This window comes from Gymnoscopelus braueri (genome assembly GCF_963280865.1).
Source record: "Gymnoscopelus braueri genome assembly, chromosome: 21".
Taxonomy (NCBI): Eukaryota; Metazoa; Chordata; class Actinopteri; order Myctophiformes; family Myctophidae; genus Gymnoscopelus; species Gymnoscopelus braueri.
In genome coordinates, this window is record NC_137623.1 from 9603277 (window position 1) to 9623753 (window position 20477).

At 41.8% G+C, this 20477-nt stretch overlaps 1 protein-coding gene across 1 annotated transcript in view; it reads left to right on the forward strand.

Annotated features, from left to right (window-relative positions):
- Positions 1 to 20477, forward strand: part of pkd1l1 (polycystin 1 like 1, transient receptor potential channel interacting) — a gene marked incomplete at both ends in the record, with an annotated part of 66256 nt that overhangs the window by 18158 nt on the left and 27621 nt on the right. Inside the window, 19 exons of the mRNA XM_080418284.1 lie at positions 196 to 377; positions 2465 to 2671; positions 3144 to 3307; positions 4015 to 4635; positions 5721 to 5904; positions 6061 to 6110; positions 6377 to 6519; positions 6673 to 6793; positions 6951 to 7077; positions 7816 to 8008; positions 8554 to 8610; positions 8860 to 9189; positions 9979 to 10242; positions 11494 to 11529; positions 11872 to 12023; positions 12398 to 12498; positions 13089 to 13287; positions 13707 to 13790; positions 14224 to 14431. Coding sequence (XP_080274410.1) covers positions 196 to 377; positions 2465 to 2671; positions 3144 to 3307; positions 4015 to 4635; positions 5721 to 5904; positions 6061 to 6110; positions 6377 to 6519; positions 6673 to 6793; positions 6951 to 7077; positions 7816 to 8008; positions 8554 to 8610; positions 8860 to 9189; positions 9979 to 10242; positions 11494 to 11529; positions 11872 to 12023; positions 12398 to 12498; positions 13089 to 13287; positions 13707 to 13790; positions 14224 to 14431 — 3423 coding nt within the window. The remainder of the gene's footprint in view (positions 1 to 195; positions 378 to 2464; positions 2672 to 3143; positions 3308 to 4014; positions 4636 to 5720; positions 5905 to 6060; positions 6111 to 6376; positions 6520 to 6672; positions 6794 to 6950; positions 7078 to 7815; positions 8009 to 8553; positions 8611 to 8859; positions 9190 to 9978; positions 10243 to 11493; positions 11530 to 11871; positions 12024 to 12397; positions 12499 to 13088; positions 13288 to 13706; positions 13791 to 14223; positions 14432 to 20477) is intronic.

Genomic DNA, 20477 nt, shown 5'->3' on the forward strand with positions numbered 1-20477 from the left:
TTGGCAGTGTGGTGTACAGTAACTACAGTGTTATTTTTTTTACAGGTTCAGATCGTTGGCAGTGTGGTGTACAGTAACTACAGTGTTGTTTACAGGTTCAGATCGTTGGCAGTGTGGTGTACAGTAACTACAGTGTTGTTTACAGGTTCAGATCGTTGGCAGTGTGGTGTACAGTAACTACAGTGTTGTTTACAGGTTCAGATCGTTGGCAGTGTGGTGTACAGTAACTACAGCGTGCAGCTGGACGTGGTTCCATCGCCTCCCGTGGCCTTCGTCAACGGCGGCACCAACATCTTCGTCGACAACAGGAACGTCACCATGGTAACCCTGGATGGCCGTGGCTCTTACGACCCTGACTTCCCCACGAACCCACTCAGGTACAGGTCATAGGTTCGGTCGCCATGTTTGCCACGGTTGCCATGTCAAGGACCGCAATGGAAACAAGCTGTAAGCTGCGTTATGCTCTTGATTTTGGTGGATCAGATGTATGTTATTGTGACAGATGTTTATTTCATGATCAATAAAGATATCAATCAATCAATCAATCAGTCAATCAGTCAATCAATCAATCAATCAATCAATCAATCAATCAATCAATCAATCAATCAATCAATCAATCAATCACCTGTGGTTGAATAAAACTTAAAGTATGTTATGTAGATTAGAAGACTTAAAGCTGCTATGTAACTTTCCTCTTCTACCCCGGATTTGAACCCGGTTTCCTGCGCAAGTCCTGAAAGTTTTACCATTGAGCTAATAGAGCCTGCCTGCTTGCTCAGGGGATAAATTGAATCCGGTCAAAATCCTGTGTCTAGGTGAGACGTGACCTTTGACATAGGTTCTAGATATGAAGCAAAGAAAAAACAAATTGCAGAGAAAAAACTAAGACGCCAACCAGGTGCTCAACGGAGATAAAAACAATTTACAAAGTAGACTGAAAGTGCTTCTAGGATCAACGGGAACAATGACTGAAAAGAAAAGATCTGAGCACTCAGGAAAAACTGGAGGAGAGTGTTTCATCAGGGTGAGATGGAGACCTGATGAAGGTCTGTAATGGTATTCTCGCAATGTCATGAAAAAACAACTATGTTTTGGGAGTCAAATGAATGGGAGACAAACTGCATTGTCATAACTTGTCATTAACTTGTTTGAAGCTTAAAAACTATAAATTACAGGGCTTCTTAAAGTATTGCGTAGTTGACATGATACTGTAATAGAAGTAAAAGTTCTAGTATATTACTGTTTGTTGCAGTAATGTTGTTGTGTAACACATTACCTCCAACACTGAGAAAGAGGGTGACAATACACAAGAAGTCTTTAACTGGCCGTTGTGCTAGCCAGTGTTTGATGTTAGAATAGCATACGCACCAAGTAATACACACATACACACAGAGTAAGTACCAATGAATACACATACACAGGATACGTACAAAGCAATAAACATAAACACAGGGTATGTGTACTATAAATAACAGTGTTGTGATGAGTTGCAGGCCCAGTGCTAGCAGAGCAAAGTGCTGGAGAAGAATAGAATAGAATAATAATTTCAAAGTCCCAAATTACAGGGAAGCAGAACTCCAGCAGGAAATCTCGTTGGAAACGTGGAAAAGAATGTGTTCTGAATCACACCTAGTAACTTGCTTTAACAGTTGGAGAAAATGTTAACTGGAAGTGTACAGCAAGAGCTTTTAGAACACTACACAACAGGGATGATTAGGTCATCATTTATCAGCAATTGTTGGAGTAATTGTGTTGTTGTGTCCATATCATTTGGTCATGTAACAAATTGAAGCAATTCTGGAATTAGATTTATATAGCTCTCAACATTATTTTCAAAGTACAAATTGCCCAAGAACCATTAGTAGCTTTACTGTGAGTTACCCAGGAGGTAACCAATGGCAGAAATAATTTAGCTGCGCCATCAAAGAAATGTCAGTGAATTGGTAATAATCTACTGCTCTGGCATTTCAGTCATGTGCAGATGGCTTGTGGCTGCTGCATAGTATGGAAGAAATGACACACAACTTGAGGCTTCAGCAGAAGACATTCTTGAATAGTTGGAGCTCAAATATTTGCTTCTGGGGGTCCCTGGAACAAAATATTTTGAGATGGGGGAGTCCGCGTTCAAATACATATCATTTTGCGGGTCCTTGACATGAAAAATGTTTGAGAACCACTGATATTATTGCAACAAAAAGAAAACTGTTAGGATTTAAAATAAATTTGTAGAATCCCCAGAAGCAAAGATTTGAGTTAGAAAATGTAGCTTTAAAAAATATATATACTCAAAGATTTGCACAAATTTTCAAGATTTTTTAAAGAAATAGCAGATTTACAAGCTCGTAGCGCGGCACTCGGAGCTTGTAGATCTGCTATTTTTGAATAGCCCAAAGTATAATGGGGTAATGGGTTAATTTGACACACATCTTACCGTCTCTGACCCCTCCCTGTCTCCCCTGAACAGCTACAGCTGGAGCTGTAAGCCAATCAGCTCCATCGTCGACTCCTGTTTCGACCAATACCTTCCCACTTCCTCCCCCGTGGTGGCGTTCCCTGCCAGCTTCCTGAAGAGCAGCTTTGACCAGTTCCAGTTCACGCTGTCCGTACACGGCGCTGCGGAGCGCACGGCTTCCACACAGACCTTTGTTACTGTTGCGCCGCACCCGATCAGGTAACTGTGAATAGAAATAGCCACTCTGTCCAGCTGGTTTTGATGTGTTGATTTGTTGTGTACAGTGGCTCCTGGCTTGTATTAACAAAATGAATACATAAATAAATAACAAATACAACGTTACTTTTAAGAAAATGGGAAGAAAAAAAGAACCTGTGTTCCAATGGATCCAATATAGTTATTATTTAGCCACTAATTATTTTCAGTGGTTATTTTCACATCTTTCGTGCAACACTGTCATTATGACAAAGTATAAAATAGGGCATTCATTTATGAAAGAAAAACACATTAAAAATATTAAATATGGAGCTACAAGGTCTGCAAATGATTGCCTATTATGGCATGCAGGGATGCTACAGTTCACAAATGAATGAATCCATAGTAACCCTATAAAGATAAATCATCATATAAAGTATACATTGATGCTGCATAAGGTGTAATGTGAACCTGGGTTTCTGTCTGTACAATCCAGCAGGGTGTGGGTGTCTTGCCACCAGTGCCAGGGTGACAGGCTGAACTGGGATCAGCCGTTCTCTGTCAGTGCTGTGTGTGAGAGCTGTGGCGCTGACCCCAGACATGTTCACTACACCTGGAACCTCTACCTGGTCAATGTCTCCTCCAAACCCACAAGAGAAGGTAAAACTACACACAATATTGGTTCTTCAGCCGTTCATTGGGGTGTAGCAGGTCTTATATAGCACCGGGACCTGTATGTTTCTTTAGAGCTTCTCTAAAAGTTCCATATAGCACCATTTGACAAAGGAGAGATAGCACCTTTAAGTTAGGTGCTGTTACTCCAAAAGAGGTTCGCTGTGATTGTTTAGCACTATTTGTTTTTAAAGTGTAGATGGAAACATGTACCTATATCCAATTCTGTGAACGCCGTGATCACAGGATATTTTATATGAATCATTTGGGTCAATATGTTATATAGGACTGAATATTTGTGTTTGTACAGATCTGGCAAGTGTTTCAAATTCTCTTCTCTTCTGAATACTTTAATTACAGTGAATATAAATGAAGGAGAGCATGCACTTAAGGCTGCCATTTCCACCTTTTTGATCCTTCATGTTGATATGAAGAAAGGCTTTATATTTATTTCATGGATGGCAGGCAGCAGACATGAGCTCATGTTGTCGCAATATTTCCTGCTTTCCTCGTCTTTGACTTTATCTTTGGGGTCATTTATACATAATTTAACACTTTTTATTGTATTTTTATTATTTATTTCATTTTATAATATAATTATTATCCTGCAAAAAAAAAATCCTTATTTCTTTCTGTTCTGGACACAGTTTTCATGTTTTGTTTTGTTTTGTTTTGTTTTGTGCTTTCCTCTCCAGCACCGTTCTGTCATACAGTGGATCTCAGTTCTCCATCCAGCCTCATCGGGGGTCCATCAGCCTCCCATCTGCCTCCTGGTACCCCCACCCTCCAACCCCCTGCCACGCACACAACTTTCACCCCTGTCACCAATCCTCCAACCCCTCAACACCTCCACGCGTCCTCATCGAACGTGTCCAACGATGCTGAGACCCAAGCTACAAACCCCTCTCCTATCACCGCGCCACAATTCTTGCTGTCCCCTCCCCTTCTTTCAGAAGGCAGCCAATCCCCTGAAGGTCGCTCCTGGACACAGAGTTTAGTTGAACCTTGGAGGACCAATAGGACGGATCATCCCAGCGACTCACCCAATCAGACTTCTCCCTTTTCCTCCATGGACATGGCTGGTGGTGGTGGTGTGGCGGATGAATCTTATCCTTTGGAAAGGTTTGACCCCACAGAGCCACCGTATCTCTTCTCCGAGAGCTCCCCGGTTGACTTTGATGAAGGCAGCGGCCTGTATTCCGACCCGTTTGACCAGAGTGACGCCATCACAGAATCCTCCGGTGACCCTGACTTCCCTGCAGACTCAGATTACCTGTTCTCCATCCTGGAGAGTGGTGACACAGGAGGTCGAGAAGGTATCCATTCATCCATCCATCAGTTCATTATTTTTGCATCTACAAATGCCTTGTTCTCATGCTTTCAAGATTTTTCAAAAAAGTTCAAAAATAGCAGATGTACAAGCTTGCAGTGCGGCAGGAAGTGACGTGCTGTGAGCTTGTATATCTGCTATTTTTGAATAGTCAACGCTAAAATCTAAATGACACTGATGCCTTCCCAGTTTTAATGGGTTAAAGAACATTTATACATTTGCGTTCAGGTTGCTGTTGTCATGTATTGTCCATCACTGCAAATGAGAGTAACCTCAGTGCCTCTCAAGCATAAATAGTTTAAAAATAAAAAGTTTTGAAATGAAATGAAATGTCAAACTACACTGTATTTTCAGACCCTTCCTGGGTGGAGGTTGACTTGCCGCACAGCGGAACTCCACCAGCACCACCTGACAACCACACATGGACCACTGGTAATCCTAAACAATCTGTAGACACGACCACACAAGCAAAGTCATTCCTTGTACTGTTCAAAATGTTGGTAAATTATTGGCCAATACGGCCAATCAGCCATTTTATATTAGACTTTGGTGACATTGGCATTGGATTTCATTCATTTCAGTATGGTATGAAAATCTACTTGCAGAGACCAGAAGCATTAAAGTGGGGGGTCTGTGTCTTCTAGGTTCAGATGATGATGTCTCAATCCTGAGTATAGAGGAGGGAGACCCCGGGATTTCACAAGGCAGACCCATAGGTGTGTGTGTGTGTGTGTGTGTGTGTGTGTGTGTGTGTGTGTGTGTGTGTGTGTGTGTGTGTGTGTGTGTGTGTGTGTGTGTGTGTGTGTGTGTGTGTGTGTGTGTGTGTGTGTGTGTGTGTGTGTGTGTGTGTGTGTGTGTGTGTGTCTCTGTCTGTCTGTCTGTCTGTCTGTCTGTCTGTCTGTCTGTCTGTGTGTGTGTGTGTGTGTGTGTGTGTGTGTGTGTGTGGGGACCCTCAGAGTTCCTTGAGTGGTATTACAGGCCTTACAGGACTAATACTCTGAGAGTTATGGGGGTTCCTTGAAATTAAAAGGCTTGAGAACCACTGATCGCTATATGTATTCTCAGGTGTAGGTTCAGAGGGTGTCTCAGCACCTGCTAGTCCAGGATCAGGTGAAGACCAGGGGAGTAACTTGATGGATTCCAGCCCCTCCGCTGTGGTCCAGGAGCCCACCCTCCTCGACCTGCCCCGAGAGCTGGTAGAGGCGGGGCTGTTTGAGTCATATACCTACACAGGCAAGACAATCATACACATACCGTACACACACACACACACACACACGCATGCACACGTACACTGGATAGATGGATTGATTGAGTGATGGATCTATCTATGCTTCCACCCATCTCTCTCTCTCTCTCTCTCTTTCACTTTCTCTTCTCCAGGAATCTCCTCTCCACTCCTAACCTTCAGGTCGTTCAGTCTCAGGCCAGACAGTAGATACATGTTGGAGGTCACTGCCAGTAAGTTTCCACTGTTGTGTTGTCTGTCCAGTGATAATGTTTCCTCCTACATGCTTAAAATACAACCTCAGAGCGGTTTACGCACGCACGCACGCACGCACGCACGCACGCACGCACGCACGCACGCACGCACGCACGCACGCACGCACGCACGCACGCACGCACGCACGCACGCACGCACGCACGCACGCACGCACGCACGCACGCACGCATGTCCATACTGTACGTCAGGAGTAAACCTTACAATCTGTCTCTGTTGAACTCAGAATCCCATGATGCTTTGCTGGGCCGGACACAGATCTTCTTAGCAACCAACCCTGCTCCAGTAGGAGTGCTCTGTCAAGTACAGCCCAGCCGTGGGATGGAGATATACACACACTTCAGCATCTTCTGCACCTCGGGGAAGGAGGTATGATACATGCATAGACAGACACACGCACGCACGCACGCATGGCACACACGCACGCACGCACGCATGCATGCACGCATGCACGCACACATTACAATTTTGAGTATATAATATATATGTTTGCATGTTAATTTGTGTGTGTGTATTCTATAGGACCTGCTGTATAAGTACAGTTTCAGTATAGGAGACAGTCCTCCTAGGATTCTTTACCAGGGACGTGACATCCAGTACTACTTCAACCTTCCCTCCGGAGACCCTGATGATGATTATAAAGGTATACACACACACACACACACACACCAATTCCTCCCTAAAAGTTGTGCATCGTTAAAATGATTGATTGAATGATTGATTGAATGATTGACTTTTTGTCTTACTCACTTGCTTAATCTATTGATTGACTGATTAACAAACACTGTTCCCGTATGTAGTAACCATTCACACAGAGATCAGTAGCAGCAGGTTTGGAACAGCCACTAAACCCTGTCCCGTCACGGTTCGAGTCCAGCCCAGCCTCCTCAGAAACTCTTCCTCATTCAGCGACCCCGACCTGGAGATGTAAGACAGACCCGTCACCGTTTCCTCCTCCCAGTAAACCTCTGTCACTTCCGTTATCAGAACCAGTATTTTATTGATGTCGGATGGAAATCTCATGTCCAAAACTGTTACTTGTCGCAATTCAAAAGCAGAAACGATAGCCCATATCCAAGCTCAAAACACATCGCATTGCGACACTGTAGTATGAGGAACTAGGGCATTTATAAGGACTAAATATAGGCAACAAAATCGTGTTGCATGTCATTTTTGAGACACAGCGTAGCACACTATTATAACTGTCTCTTGTTGTTCTGCAACTGTTTTGATCTCCTTGGAGTGCCACTGAGATCAGGACAACATTGTCAAGTTAGTTATTAATTCAAAGAAAAGTTGACTTTTAAGTCATGCCATTGCCAAGCCATACATTCATCAGGTATTTTAAGCAGGCTAAAACAATCTATTTGTAAGAGCTGCTTACTTTGGTTCCTCTATGCTGTGTAGTCTGCCGTTTTTATTATGGGGCATCATGCCGTCGTTCTAGAGAAACACTCATCCGGCAGATACATTTATGAAAGATTTAAGGGAGTTACAGTACAGTACTTGAAGTACAGTACTTGAGTAAATGTACTTAGTTACTTTACACCACTGACCATATGCATTATAACAGTTCTCTCTCTTCCTCTATCTCCCGCTTCCTGTCCAACTCTCTGTGTCTCTCTCTCTCTCTCTCTCTCTCTCTCTCTCTCTCTCTCTCTGTAGTGGTGTGTCAGGTCTGAGGAATCTCTCAGCGTTGGTGCATTTGGGGAACAGCATGGAGACCCGCCACTACATCGGCCTCCTCTCTGCTGCCCTCTACAGGCTCAGCTTGGATTCCGCCGGCAACACGCGCATGCAGACGCACACGCGCAACACACTCATCTCCACAGTGTGTGAACTGGAGATCAGTGACCAGGTACACATGCGCACACGCAGGTCTAAATAAAGATGATGGATAATTGATAACAAACATTAACTATAAATGCATTTATAGTTAATATATATCTCATTATGTCTTTAAAAAAAGACACATTTCCAACAGATGTTGTAGTGGTACATACTGTATGAAAGAATATACTCATGTAAATGCGTGGGAACAACAACATCTACCGCTTAACCAAAGGAGAATCTCCCCCTGACCAAGGGAGATATTAGGCTTATGGCTTATGGCTTCAGTGTTGTAGTTTTCCGCTGGGAAACATGATTGCGGACAAAATCACCGGACTCGAACCCTGGTCTACTACGTGGGAAAAACAAACATCTACTGCTCTGCTTAAAGGGAATGGATATTTGGCTTCCCATGCGGGAGACCTGGGTTCGAATTCATGTGGTACACGCACGCACGCACGCACGCACGCACGCACGCACGCACGCGCGCACACACGTGTAGTAAGCTGGGTTTCAATAAACTCACCACTATACGGCCACGCTGCCATAATGAATGTTCTAATTTGTCCCCAGGCATCGATGATAGACAATATCTACCTTCTCAAAGACCTCCTTAAAGTCAGCCAGCAGGTAACGTATCTGTCACACACTGCATCCATACCTACTGGAAACAGAGACCTTGGTGTAGGGATGAATTGTACCTGAAACTATTGATCATGAGTGGATGAAGAAGAGATGAACACAGAGGGGAACAGAGGGATGTATGGATGGATGTAGACATAGGACTACAGTTACACTTAAGTCTTTTAAATCGATCTTGATTGATTGATTGATTGATTGATTGACCAGTTAATTAATGATCCAACTATCCTCCTGTAGGTGTCATTAATAAGTGGCAGGCAGGTGACGGCTCACATTAAAGCCATCTCAGAGGGGTTCTCTGTGTCCTACCCTCTGGACCGGAGGACGGTCAGCACACTGGTCACGCTGCTGTCACGCTGCCTGCAAGTCGCCATCGATGCCTTCGCGTCCCCCAGTGATGATGTCACGCAGGCCGCGGTCGGTACCCATGACACATATAACGTCACCACTGCCATGGCCACCGCCCCTGTGGCTGACATGACATCTGAAGACCATGACATCAGACAGGCAGAACGAGTGAGGAAGCTGGTAGCTGACAGCATGCACACTGCTGCAGACCTACTGCTGGTGAGAGGAAACAAGCACGGATTTACAAATCTTTCTTCTTCTTTTCCTTTATTTATTCAGGGAAGCCCATTGAGAGCAAGCTCTCTTTTTCAAGGACGCCCTGATAACAGCATATAAAATACATACATAATGAAAAACAATAACAAACATTTGAATCACATTACAATGTCACAGATGCAAATAAATAGCTGCAGTCACTAGTAGTGTGTCCTAAAGAAGCATCTTAAATGTCTCTATTGAGACCAATCGCACCGCTTTCAGAGAGTCCTGAAGTTTGTTCCATTTGTGTGGAGCATAATACATGAAAGAAGTCTTTCCTTGTTCACTGCTCTTACGTGGACTGGTATATCTAATGTGTGTTTGTGCATAGGGCTGTCAGGATTATGACATTTTACTTGACAATTAATTGTCGCTCAAATAATTGTGATTAACGATTTAAAAGTATTTCTGTAGTTGAACATTGGAACATTATCAATAGAAATCGATCTACAAGCTCAAAACGTGCCATGGTGCGACGCGTTTTGAGCTTCTGGATCGGCTATTATTTTAAATGTTTGAAAATATATGAAAATCTTTCGACATGAAAATGATTATGACGATTACAAATATTGCGATTATCTCAAAGAATTGCGATTATTATTATTATTTTTAAAATATTTTTTGGGGGGCTTTCATGCCTTTATAGATTATATTTGCATTATGGTGTATATTTCATATTATGTTTACTGTATGGGATCATCATCTGTATCTGTCTGATCATCTCATACTCTCTGTCCTGTTGTGTTGTAGATGTACACGCTGTTCAGCAAGACCCAGCAGCATCGTGTAAGCACCGATGTCATGACCATACTCACCGCCTACCAAAACCAGGGTCCAACCTCCTCCACCGTCATCAGCAGTGGTTCTGTCACCTTCTACCTGCCTGAAGCCTTGGACCAGCGTCTGTCTGCTCCCGGCGGTGGACAGAGTGACGGACGGCGGCGGCCATGTGTGCTCAGCCAGCTGAGCGTGTTCCACCTGAACCCTTACGTCTGGACGGCTACACCCGCAGAGGTAAACATGTTGCAAACTGCCCCCCCACCAACATCTGTTGTTCTATGTCACTGTTTCCCAAACAGTGGGTCGTGACCCATTTGTGAGTCGCGGATCCATTTTTGTGGGTTGCACAAAAACATTTTTTTCCCAAAAATAATTTCATGAATAAGATAAAGATAATCCAAAAAATCCCTAAATTAGAAAACTAAATTTAATGTTTAAAGACGGGGTGCCGTGATTTTCAGTGATTTCTTCCCCCCCTAAAACATAATCATCAAGTATTATGGTTATACTAGGAGGAAGATTGTTTTCAAAAAAGTGTACAGAAATTGTTAAAATTATGTTTTTATGTGGACACGCCTCCAGTTCATTAAGTATACCTGGTTCTCACCTTAGCACCTCCTCCAACACCTTAGCACCACCCACCTGTCCTAGTCCCTCCTCCTCCTCATGCCCACACCTGTTGTGTTATGATAATGAGGGGGAGGGTATGTTTTTACTTTGTCACTAAAGCACTGTTTTTCTATTGGCACGTTTGACCCTCAAGGTTTCAGCCTCCAGGTAGAAATTCAAAATAGTCAGAGAAGACATAAAACACCACCAGGGGGCTTAATGAAGTTCTATCAACCTCATAGACACATGAAAAACAGAAAAAGTGCAAAACCATACCACCACCTCTTTAAGAAGTAGTAGATCTGCAAGCTCACAATGTGTCGTGAAGCGACGTGTTGTGAGCTTGTAGATCTGCTATTTTCAATGGTTTGGGCCCCGGGCAAACGTCTGATTTTTCTTTTGGGTCTTGAGCTAAAAAGTTTGGGAACCACTCTTCTCTTCATTCCTGAGATATGACCGATAATGTGATTTTGTCCTTGAACTTGATTGTGACATTGACCCTTTTGAAAAACATTTTGAAGACAATCATCTCTTAAGAGCAGCCTACTGGTCGCTCCCATCAAGTTTCATGACAATCTGTCTTGTCTGTTCTAGAGTTGTTTTGTTCTCAAACACACAAACAGGAACGCTTACCAAGCTTTGATGCAGGCAGGGTTCTGTCTGTCTGTCCATCAGTGAATCTATATAATTTTCTATCTTTCTAAACATAATTTCATATAAATTCCCTGTCTGTCTGTCTGTCTGTCTGTCTGTCTGTCTGTCTGTCTGTCTGTCTGTCTGTCTGTCACTGTTTTCCAGCTGAGCGGGCCAGTGGCTGACCTGACATTCTACAACTGTAGCACAAGACAAAAGATCCCGGTGCGCTCCCTCTCTCAGCCAATCAACATTGAGTTCCAACCCACACCCAGACAAGTAAGTACCTCTAGATTCCATGGCTCTGATTTTGAACTTGTGATGTCACGGGTCGACGGGTTCGGATAAGCTTTATACGCAATTATCGCGGGTGCGGGTCAGGTGGGTCAACAATGGCCACCATAAAATTTATAGAATGGAATGGCCACCATAAAAGTAATGGAACGGGTCGGGTTCGGGTCGTGTGGGGTTGGGCTGTAAATGCCCGACCTGCGCATCTCTAGTGTGGTGACTGTGTATGTCTCATTTGACCAAATGGGTCTTCAATTGGTGGTTATTTAGCTCTATAGGAGAGGTTGGTGCCATGGAACATGACCTGTGTCAACCCGTCTTGTGTTCTAGAGTGTTTCTGTGAGTGACTACACTCTGCTACGGAGCCAGATCAACTACCACAGTCTGAACATTACCCAGCAGCACTTGCAGCAGGTCATCCAGCTCAGCGTGGCGTTCACACGGCCGTCTAACAAGACATTTCCCATCATGCTCCTCTTCAGGTAGTCTCATTGTTGGGAACATGACCATTTCAGCATCGGTTTAAAAAGATAACTGCTACTACTACAACAAAGATATACATGCTTTTGTCAGCATTCAGCTGTGGGTCGATTGTTGTTAATTTAATTATAATTTAATTATGTCGATCTCATTCTGATTCTGATTAGGTCGTTGAGATTTATCTACTTGCTGTGCATTACAGCGAGTGAGAGAGATAATCTTCTCTTTCTTGATAAGGGTTGTTAGACTTGTCAATAGGAGACCAGGCTCTTTAATACAAGTTTTGATTGTGCGCCTGGGTAGAGTAATTTGATGGAAACTGCAGACTGATACAGAGAAGTGGACATGACTGTATCTTGTGTGTATATTCGGTCAGGCTGTTTAAGCGACCAACCCCTAGACTGTACCACCTCCAGAAGATTTACCAATGGAAGGGCAACACCATGCACATCACCCTGCCTCCCTCATATCTCAACCGTAAGACGCCCTTCATCTTACTTTATTTTACTTTAGTTACTGCCATTTTAGAAATGCCAGGAAACATCACCGTATGCCATTATATGAGTAATAAGTTCCATGAAAGACCGATGCTGCATATTATGATCATAGGAGAACACTGAAGCATTTAATTCCATAACAGGATGCAGAACAAAATGTTCTAGTAATTTTGAGCTATTTGTCCACAAATGTTCTGCCACTGCGTTAACCCGTTAAAACCGGGAAAGCATCATTTTAGTGCCATATTAGATTTTAGCGTTGGCTATTAAAAGATAGCAGATATACAAGCTCACAGCGTGTCACTCCGTGCTGCGCTGCAAGCTTGTACATTTGCTATTTTTGAACATTTTTGAAAAATGAAGTGTTGGAATAATTTTGAATTACGAAAAAGTTTGAGAACTACTGATTTAGAATAGCCTGACTAAAGCTTCCTGAGCAGTCCACTCAGTGGAGTGGTCCATGGTCTGGAGCCAGGCTAGATTTAGAAGGCATTTGTAGAATCGTCCTCAGGTCTTAAATGGGTTAACAAACACAATGCATAATGCTGATGACAGTATGTATAATACCAGGTGCAGGTGTAGGGTACCTGGCTCTGCTGAACGCTGACTATGACAAACCTCCCAGACACAAGTACCAGAGTAACCAGGTCAGATACAGTCTCACACTGGAGACTAGCCTGTGTCTGTCCTGGGAGCGCCACCAGGGGGCGTGGACGCGCCACGGCTGCACAACACAGCAAGAAGGGACATCTACTGCTGTCAATTGCAGGTTAGGTTCTTTTTATGCCACAAAGCAGGGATTTAACAGGTCACTGTCCAAAATACACAACCACACAAACGCCAGCAAATGTTATTTTCTCCACATGCAACTTGAGAAGTCTCCATATATGGTAAAATATATTTATTTGGTTCTCGTTAATTCACGAAGGAATGTATTTTTGTCACCAGATGTCACTAATTTACAATCCATGTTACTTCCATGAATTAGAAAAATATTGTACAGTACTGTGAGCATTGATATTTTTTTAACTGAACATTCTGCACTTCTGTTCTTGTCTGTTCTCTTTCCTAGTGTCACAGAGAATGAATGTGCCCCCATGTGACACATCTCTCAGCCAAACAGAATGGCATATTATTATTATTATTATATATAGCTGTAACACATCTTTTATGATTTATTTTGTTCAGTTGTAACAAGTTACGGTCCGTGACGTTACTCCGGCAGCAGATAGAGAGCCACCATGACACAGCAGATTTGGACCAGTTCCTAAGGTGACTCAGCATTCAAAAGCATTATTGACCCAATAATAGATTAATAATAATAAAACTAGGGGAAAGAAAACATTGTTCATTTATAATTAACACCCATTCTGGACTTTTCCATTTTGTCGCACCAACTTCCAACTTTATATCTTTATATCTTACATAATTTTCTATTAAAGCAGCACTGTGTAACTTTCCTCTTCTACCCCGGATTTGAACCCGGTTTCCTGCGCAAGTGCTGACATTTTTACCATTGAGCTAATAGAGCCTGCCATGAATCAAGTTCACACTCAACACTTACACTTTAAACCCTGTCACTCTTTTGAAAATATCAGCATAGAGATAAACCTAACTTTATTCATTGGTGTATCGAAGCAGATATATTTGTTACTATGCTTACTAAAATGGAGTGTTTACCACCCCTCCCTCCCTGTCGCCTCAGTCCCTCCAGTGACGTGACGGTGGTCTGCGTGTTGGCGGCGTGTGCGTTCCTGTACGCCGCGGTGCTGGCGGCGTGTCGGCGGGCCGACGCCGTCGACGAGAAGAGCGAGAAGCTCCACTACCTCTCTGACAACCCTCCGTCAGACCAGCACCACTATGTCGTCACCGTCCACACCGGTCAACGCTCCGCGGCCAGCATGTCTGCCCAGGTGAGACGGTGTTCTCACACACACACTCAGTGGTGGAAAAAGTACTCACATTCTTTACTTAAGTAAAAGTACCAATACTGCAATATAAAAATACTCTGTTACAAGTAAAAGTTCAGAATTAAAAATGTACTAGAGTAAAAGTACAAAAGTATTGGCATCAAAATGTACTTGAAGTACCAAAAGTAAAAGTACTAAATATTTGAAAATAGCAGATCTACAAGCTCACAACGCGTCGCGATGCGACGCGTTGTGAGCTTGTAGATCTGCTATTTTCAAATAGCCTAGGTATAAAATAGGGCTAAAGTGGTTCATGTATGTTTCATTATATCATAATTTATATCTGAAAAGTAACTAGTAACTAAAGTTTTCAAATAATTGTAGTGGAGTAAAAGTACAATATTTGCCTCTGAGATGTAGTGGAGTAGAAGTAAAAGTATTGGAAATTGGAAATACTCAAGTAAAGTACAAATACATCAAAATTGTACTTAAGTGCAGTACTTAAGTAAATGTACTCAGCTACTTTCCACCACTGCACACACTACAGTATAACTGTGACATACGTTTTTATCGAAACTCTACGTTTTGAAGTGATCCTTAAATTGTCGGAGAACATGTTACAATTTAGTCATTTAGCACAGTGGCTCGAGACAAAAGAGAGATTAGATGTCTCCCCGGGACCCAAACCAATGAAAATAGCCGATCTGCTAGCTCACAACACGTCGCATCTTTGTAGATCTGCTATCTTCACGACTTCTTAAAATTATTTCCCCCCTCTAATTAATGGATACAAATAAAAAATAAATTATGGAATTCTTTTGAAAAAAGTTTGAATTTGTTTTTAACTTTGTATTATGGGGTATTTTTTTGAAAATCTTTTGAAATAATAATTAAAAACGAAATGTAGGAAACAAAACAATAAAGGGGTATTTACTTGCAACCCATAAAAATTGGTCCGCAACCCACATATGGGTCCCGACCCACTGTTTGGGAATTCGTTATCCAGAGAGACAGATTTGAGTAAATGACATGAACCCTAGTCAACAAACAACCGGTTAACTGGTCACATACATTGAGTGCAGAAGAAAACATTTAAGGGTTACAAAGTAGCTAGGATACATCAAACATCTGTCTAAACTACATACTATCTGTAATCAAGCAAACATCAAACATTTACACTACAGTATCTAAATTAAATAGCATATATACTTTAAATACAGTAATATACTAAAATGTTTTGTAACATACAGACCATCCATAGACTATAGGGTTTCTTAATATTTGATTTTTAATAATAGATATCATAGGCAGAGTAGTGATGTGTTACTGAGGACTGTGATAAGAGCATCTGATAATCATCAGGCTTTCAAAGAATGTTCATTCATTGATGGGTTAAATAAAGAGATTGACAGATTTAGACAGACCTAATAACTGTTGATATACAGTAGATCATTTTATAACATTGGAACAGTAACACATAATGCACAGGCACCAGTTGCATTGTATTAATTGTTTATAGCGAAACAGGAGTCTTTTTAAAGTAAAGAAAAAGAAAGCAGAGAAACAGATGGAAAACATCATCAACAACCGGAAAAAAGTTAAGAGACCAAAGTAATGGGTGAGAACATGCAGCAAGAGAAAGAGAGAGAGGAGGGCCATTCATTGTCCATACATGTGTTTTGCAGTGGTGTTGTGTTCACATGGGAAATAGCAGAAAACCACTGAATGTGTTGCGGAAAGAGATGTCATCATAGAGCCCAGTATTAGCAGCAAGTTTCATGTAGATCACCTCACCTTCCTGTAACTCGATGGTCAATGCATTAGACAGGTGAACGTTATTAGAGAGAATCAGCCTGCTGTTTTGGTACAATTTCACACCCATCCGCTCATCAGTGCGGCCTTCGGCAGCAGTGAACCTGAAGTAATAAAGTCCTCTGACCGGAGCTGTAAATATGCCTGCACCAGAGGAGAACAAGCAGAGATTAGTGATGCTATTCAACGGATAATAACATTTACGTATAATAACATCTGAGCAGATGTTTATAATAATAATAGAATCATTTGAAACGATATAAATACAAACAATGTTACACATAATAAATCTTAGCATCTGAAAACATGCCAAACCAATGCAAAACATCTCAATCTTCTTAAAATATGATTTAGAGACAAATATAACTTGCACGGCTTCTTCAGAGAACTGTATACATTGATTTTAGCTTGTGTAGAAGACAAAGGTCAGTACCTGTATCTGGGTTGTAGGCCTGGCCAATGTTGGCGAGTACGTTTTTGAACACCAGTGTGATATCAGTATTGAAGGGTCCTACTGGTACTGTTGTTCCTCCGTCTGTCAGTCCAGCAGAGAAAGCCACCTTTGGTCTCTCTGTGAACACAAGAGAACAGCATTTTACTTATTGTGTTGTAAACCATGTTTGAAGTTACTGGATTGTTGAACAAACAATGTTCTTTTTTTTTTTTAAAGAACATAAGATTAGCTCACCTGAATTCTCTCTCTTCAGGGCTGACACATCATTCTGTAATGCTGTAAACACAAATGAATTGGCACTTTTATAGTAATTTAGATAACCATAAATAATCAGAACAAGGCCACACATCAAAAAGAAAATGAACTAGAAAAAGTGCTCCTCGGAGCACAAGTCTCCGCCAGGTCAGGTAGATTATTGTGGCCTCCTGGTGGTGCTATAATAGGCCAATGTGAAAAGGGTGCCATTTCTTCTTAGGCCTTGCACGACAATCGGACACTACATTCATGATTTGAGGCATTTTGTTCCAAAAATGTGGTTTGCTAAAATAGACCTGCTGGTGGCGCTATAACACGCCAATGTGAAAAGGGTGGCATTTCTTCCTGGGCCAAGTGGGAATCTCTGTGGAAAATTTCACGGAAATCGCATGCTGCGTTCATGATTTGAGGCATTTTGTTCAAAATGAACCAATCCTGCAAACTTTGGAAGCCAATTTTAGCCAATCAGGATGGAATATGGAAAATCAAACAGATCCCTGTTGATCACATGGCTATAGAGATACTGTGTACCGATTTGCGTGTTTTTTGGACAAAATCTGTAGGAGTAATAGCAATTTTTTTTTTTGCTAAAGTCGGCCTCATGGTGGCGCTATGACAGGCTGATCTGAAAAATGTGGGGCAAAGGTTCTGCTGTGGCATCCAGGGAGTGTGTACGCGCAGTTTCACAGCGACAGGGCCAACGGTGGCGGAGATTAGCTGGTCGCAGACAGAAGGACGGACACACACACGGACGGACGGACACACGGACGGACGGACAGGGGGCAAAACATACTCTCTCGCCATGCCTTTCGGCCTGGCGGAGACAAAAATCCCCGATGCAAATTCTCTGCTGAACCATCTATTAACCCATTAAAATCGGGAAAGCTGTGTCATTTTGGATTTCTTTGGCTATTCAAAGATAGCAGATATACAAGCTCATAGCGCGTCACTTCATGCTGCGCTATGAGCTTGTAGATCTGCAACAAAAAAGAAAATCGCTTTAAAAATAAAAAGATTTGCACACATTTTCACCAACATTTTTAACTCAAATCTTTGCTTCTGCGGGTCCCTGGAACAAAATATTTTGAGATGGGGGGGGGTCCGCGGGCAAATACATATCATTTTGGGGGTCCTTGACATGACAGGTTTGAGAAAAAGTTAGGAATTAGAAGACATTTGTAGAATCGGCCTCAGGCCTTAATGGGTTCAAGATAATGTTACCTGCATTCTCCGTCTCCAGCTTTACAATCCTGCCGTTGGCATTGTCTCTCACATTGCTCAGCTCATCTCTCACGTTGTTCAGCTCCGCCCTCTGTTCCACCAGCTGCACTTTCTGCTCCACCACCATGTCTCTCAACCACATCAGTTCCGTCCAAACGTTTGGGGTGGAGCTGGTTTCTCCACCTAACTGGTTGCGGGTGACGTTTCCATCCTGTCCCTGAGCCACTGTGCCAGACAGGCACAGCAGGGACACCAGCAGAGTAACAGCAGCCGCCATCCTTAAATCTCACCTGCTCTTGTGGTGGGTGAGAATGTAGCAGACGGGACGTTTCGCTTTATATAACTCAGCACAAGGTCATGAATATTGAATTTTGTGCCAACTTCTAATACAGTTTGTGGGAAGGCCTGCTGCTTGTGTTGGACGTCCCTCTTCAATAAATGTTTAACTTTATGTAAACATTTAACCAGGTACAGTTACATTTTAGTAAAATTTGAAAGTTAGAGATATGGATTCTTTAGCCACCTCCAAACTAGTGAAAATAGCTGATCTACAAGCTCACAACACGTGTTGTGAGCTTGTAGATCGGCTATTTTCACTAAAAGTATTTTTCCCCCTCTGAATTAGAATTAGATTTTTTTTCATGGATTTTTTTTGAAAACTTCTGACATTTTCGGTCGATTTTTTTGAAAATCTTTTGAAATAATAATTAAAAACTAATTGTAGGAAGCAAAAAAATAAAGGAGGATTTACTTACGACATAGTTATTTACTGTAGCAGACACTCTTATCCAGAGAGACATACAGTACAAAGTGCAAGATCTGAGTAAATGACATGAACCCTAGTCAACAAACAACAGGTGCAGAACAACACATATCTAGGACTAGGATACACCAAACATCTGTCTAAACTACCTTTTTATCTGTAATCAAGCAAACAAACAAACATCAAACATTTACACTACAGTATCTAAATTAAATAGCATTATATTTTAAATACAGTAACATACAAAAAGTTTTGTAACATTCTATTTTATTTTTGTTACCATCCATAGACTATAGGGTTTCTTAATATTAGCCTTTTAATAGATATCATAGGCAGAGTAGTGATGTGTTACTGAGGACTGATAAGAGCATCAAAGAATGTTCATTTATTGATGGGTTAAATAAAGATATTGACAGATTTAGACAGACCTAGTAACTGTTGATGTAGATTATTTTATTTGATATGGACATTGGCATAACATTGGAACAGTAACACACAATGCACAAGAACCTTATGCATTGTATTAATTATTTGTAGCGAAACTCTAATTTACAATACAGGAGGCTTTTAAAGAAAAAGAAAACAGAGAAAAAAAGGGAAAACATCATCAACAACCGGAAAAAAGTTTAGAGACAAAAGTACTGAGTGAGAACATGCAGCAAGAGAAAGAGAGAGAGGAGGGCCATTCATTGTCCATACATGTGTTTTGCAGGGGTGTTCTATTCACATGGGAAATAGCAGAAAACCACTGAATGTGTTGCGGTAAAAGTGGTCATCATAGAGCCCAGTATTAGTAGCAAGTTTCATGTAGATCACGTCACCCTCCTGTAACTCGATAGTCAATGCATTAGACAGGTGAACGTAACCCCATGTATCACCATTGCCGTCGGTATTAAAGAGAATCAGCCTGCTGTTTTGGTACAGTTTCACACCCATCCGCCCAAGAGTGCGGCCTTCGGCAGCAGTGAATCTGAAGTAATAAAGTCCTCTGACTGGAGCTGTAAATACGCCTGCACCAGAGGAGATCAAGCAGACATTAGTGATGCTATTCAGCGGATAATAACATTTACGTATAATACCATCTGAGCAGATGTTTGCTGAGTGAGCCAAAAATAATATGAAACGATATAAATACAAATAATGGTACATATAATAAATCTAAGCATCTGAAAACATGCCAAACCAATGCAAAACATCTCAATCTTCTTAAAATATGATTTAGAGACAAATATAACTTGCATGGCTTCTTCAGAGAACTGTATACATTGATTCAGCTTGTGTAGAAGAGAAAGGTCAGTACCTGTATCTGGGTTGTAGGCCTGGCCAATGTTGGTGAGTACGTTTTTGAACACCAGTGTGATATCAGTATTGAAGGGTCCTATTACTTCTGTTGTTCCTGGGTCTGACAGTCCAGCAGAAAAAGCCACCTTTGGTCTCTCTGTGAACACAACCAAACAGAATTTTACTTATTGCGTTCACCATTTTTTAAGTTGCTGGATTGTTGAAGAAGGAATGTTCTTTTTTTTTTTTATAGAACAAAAGAT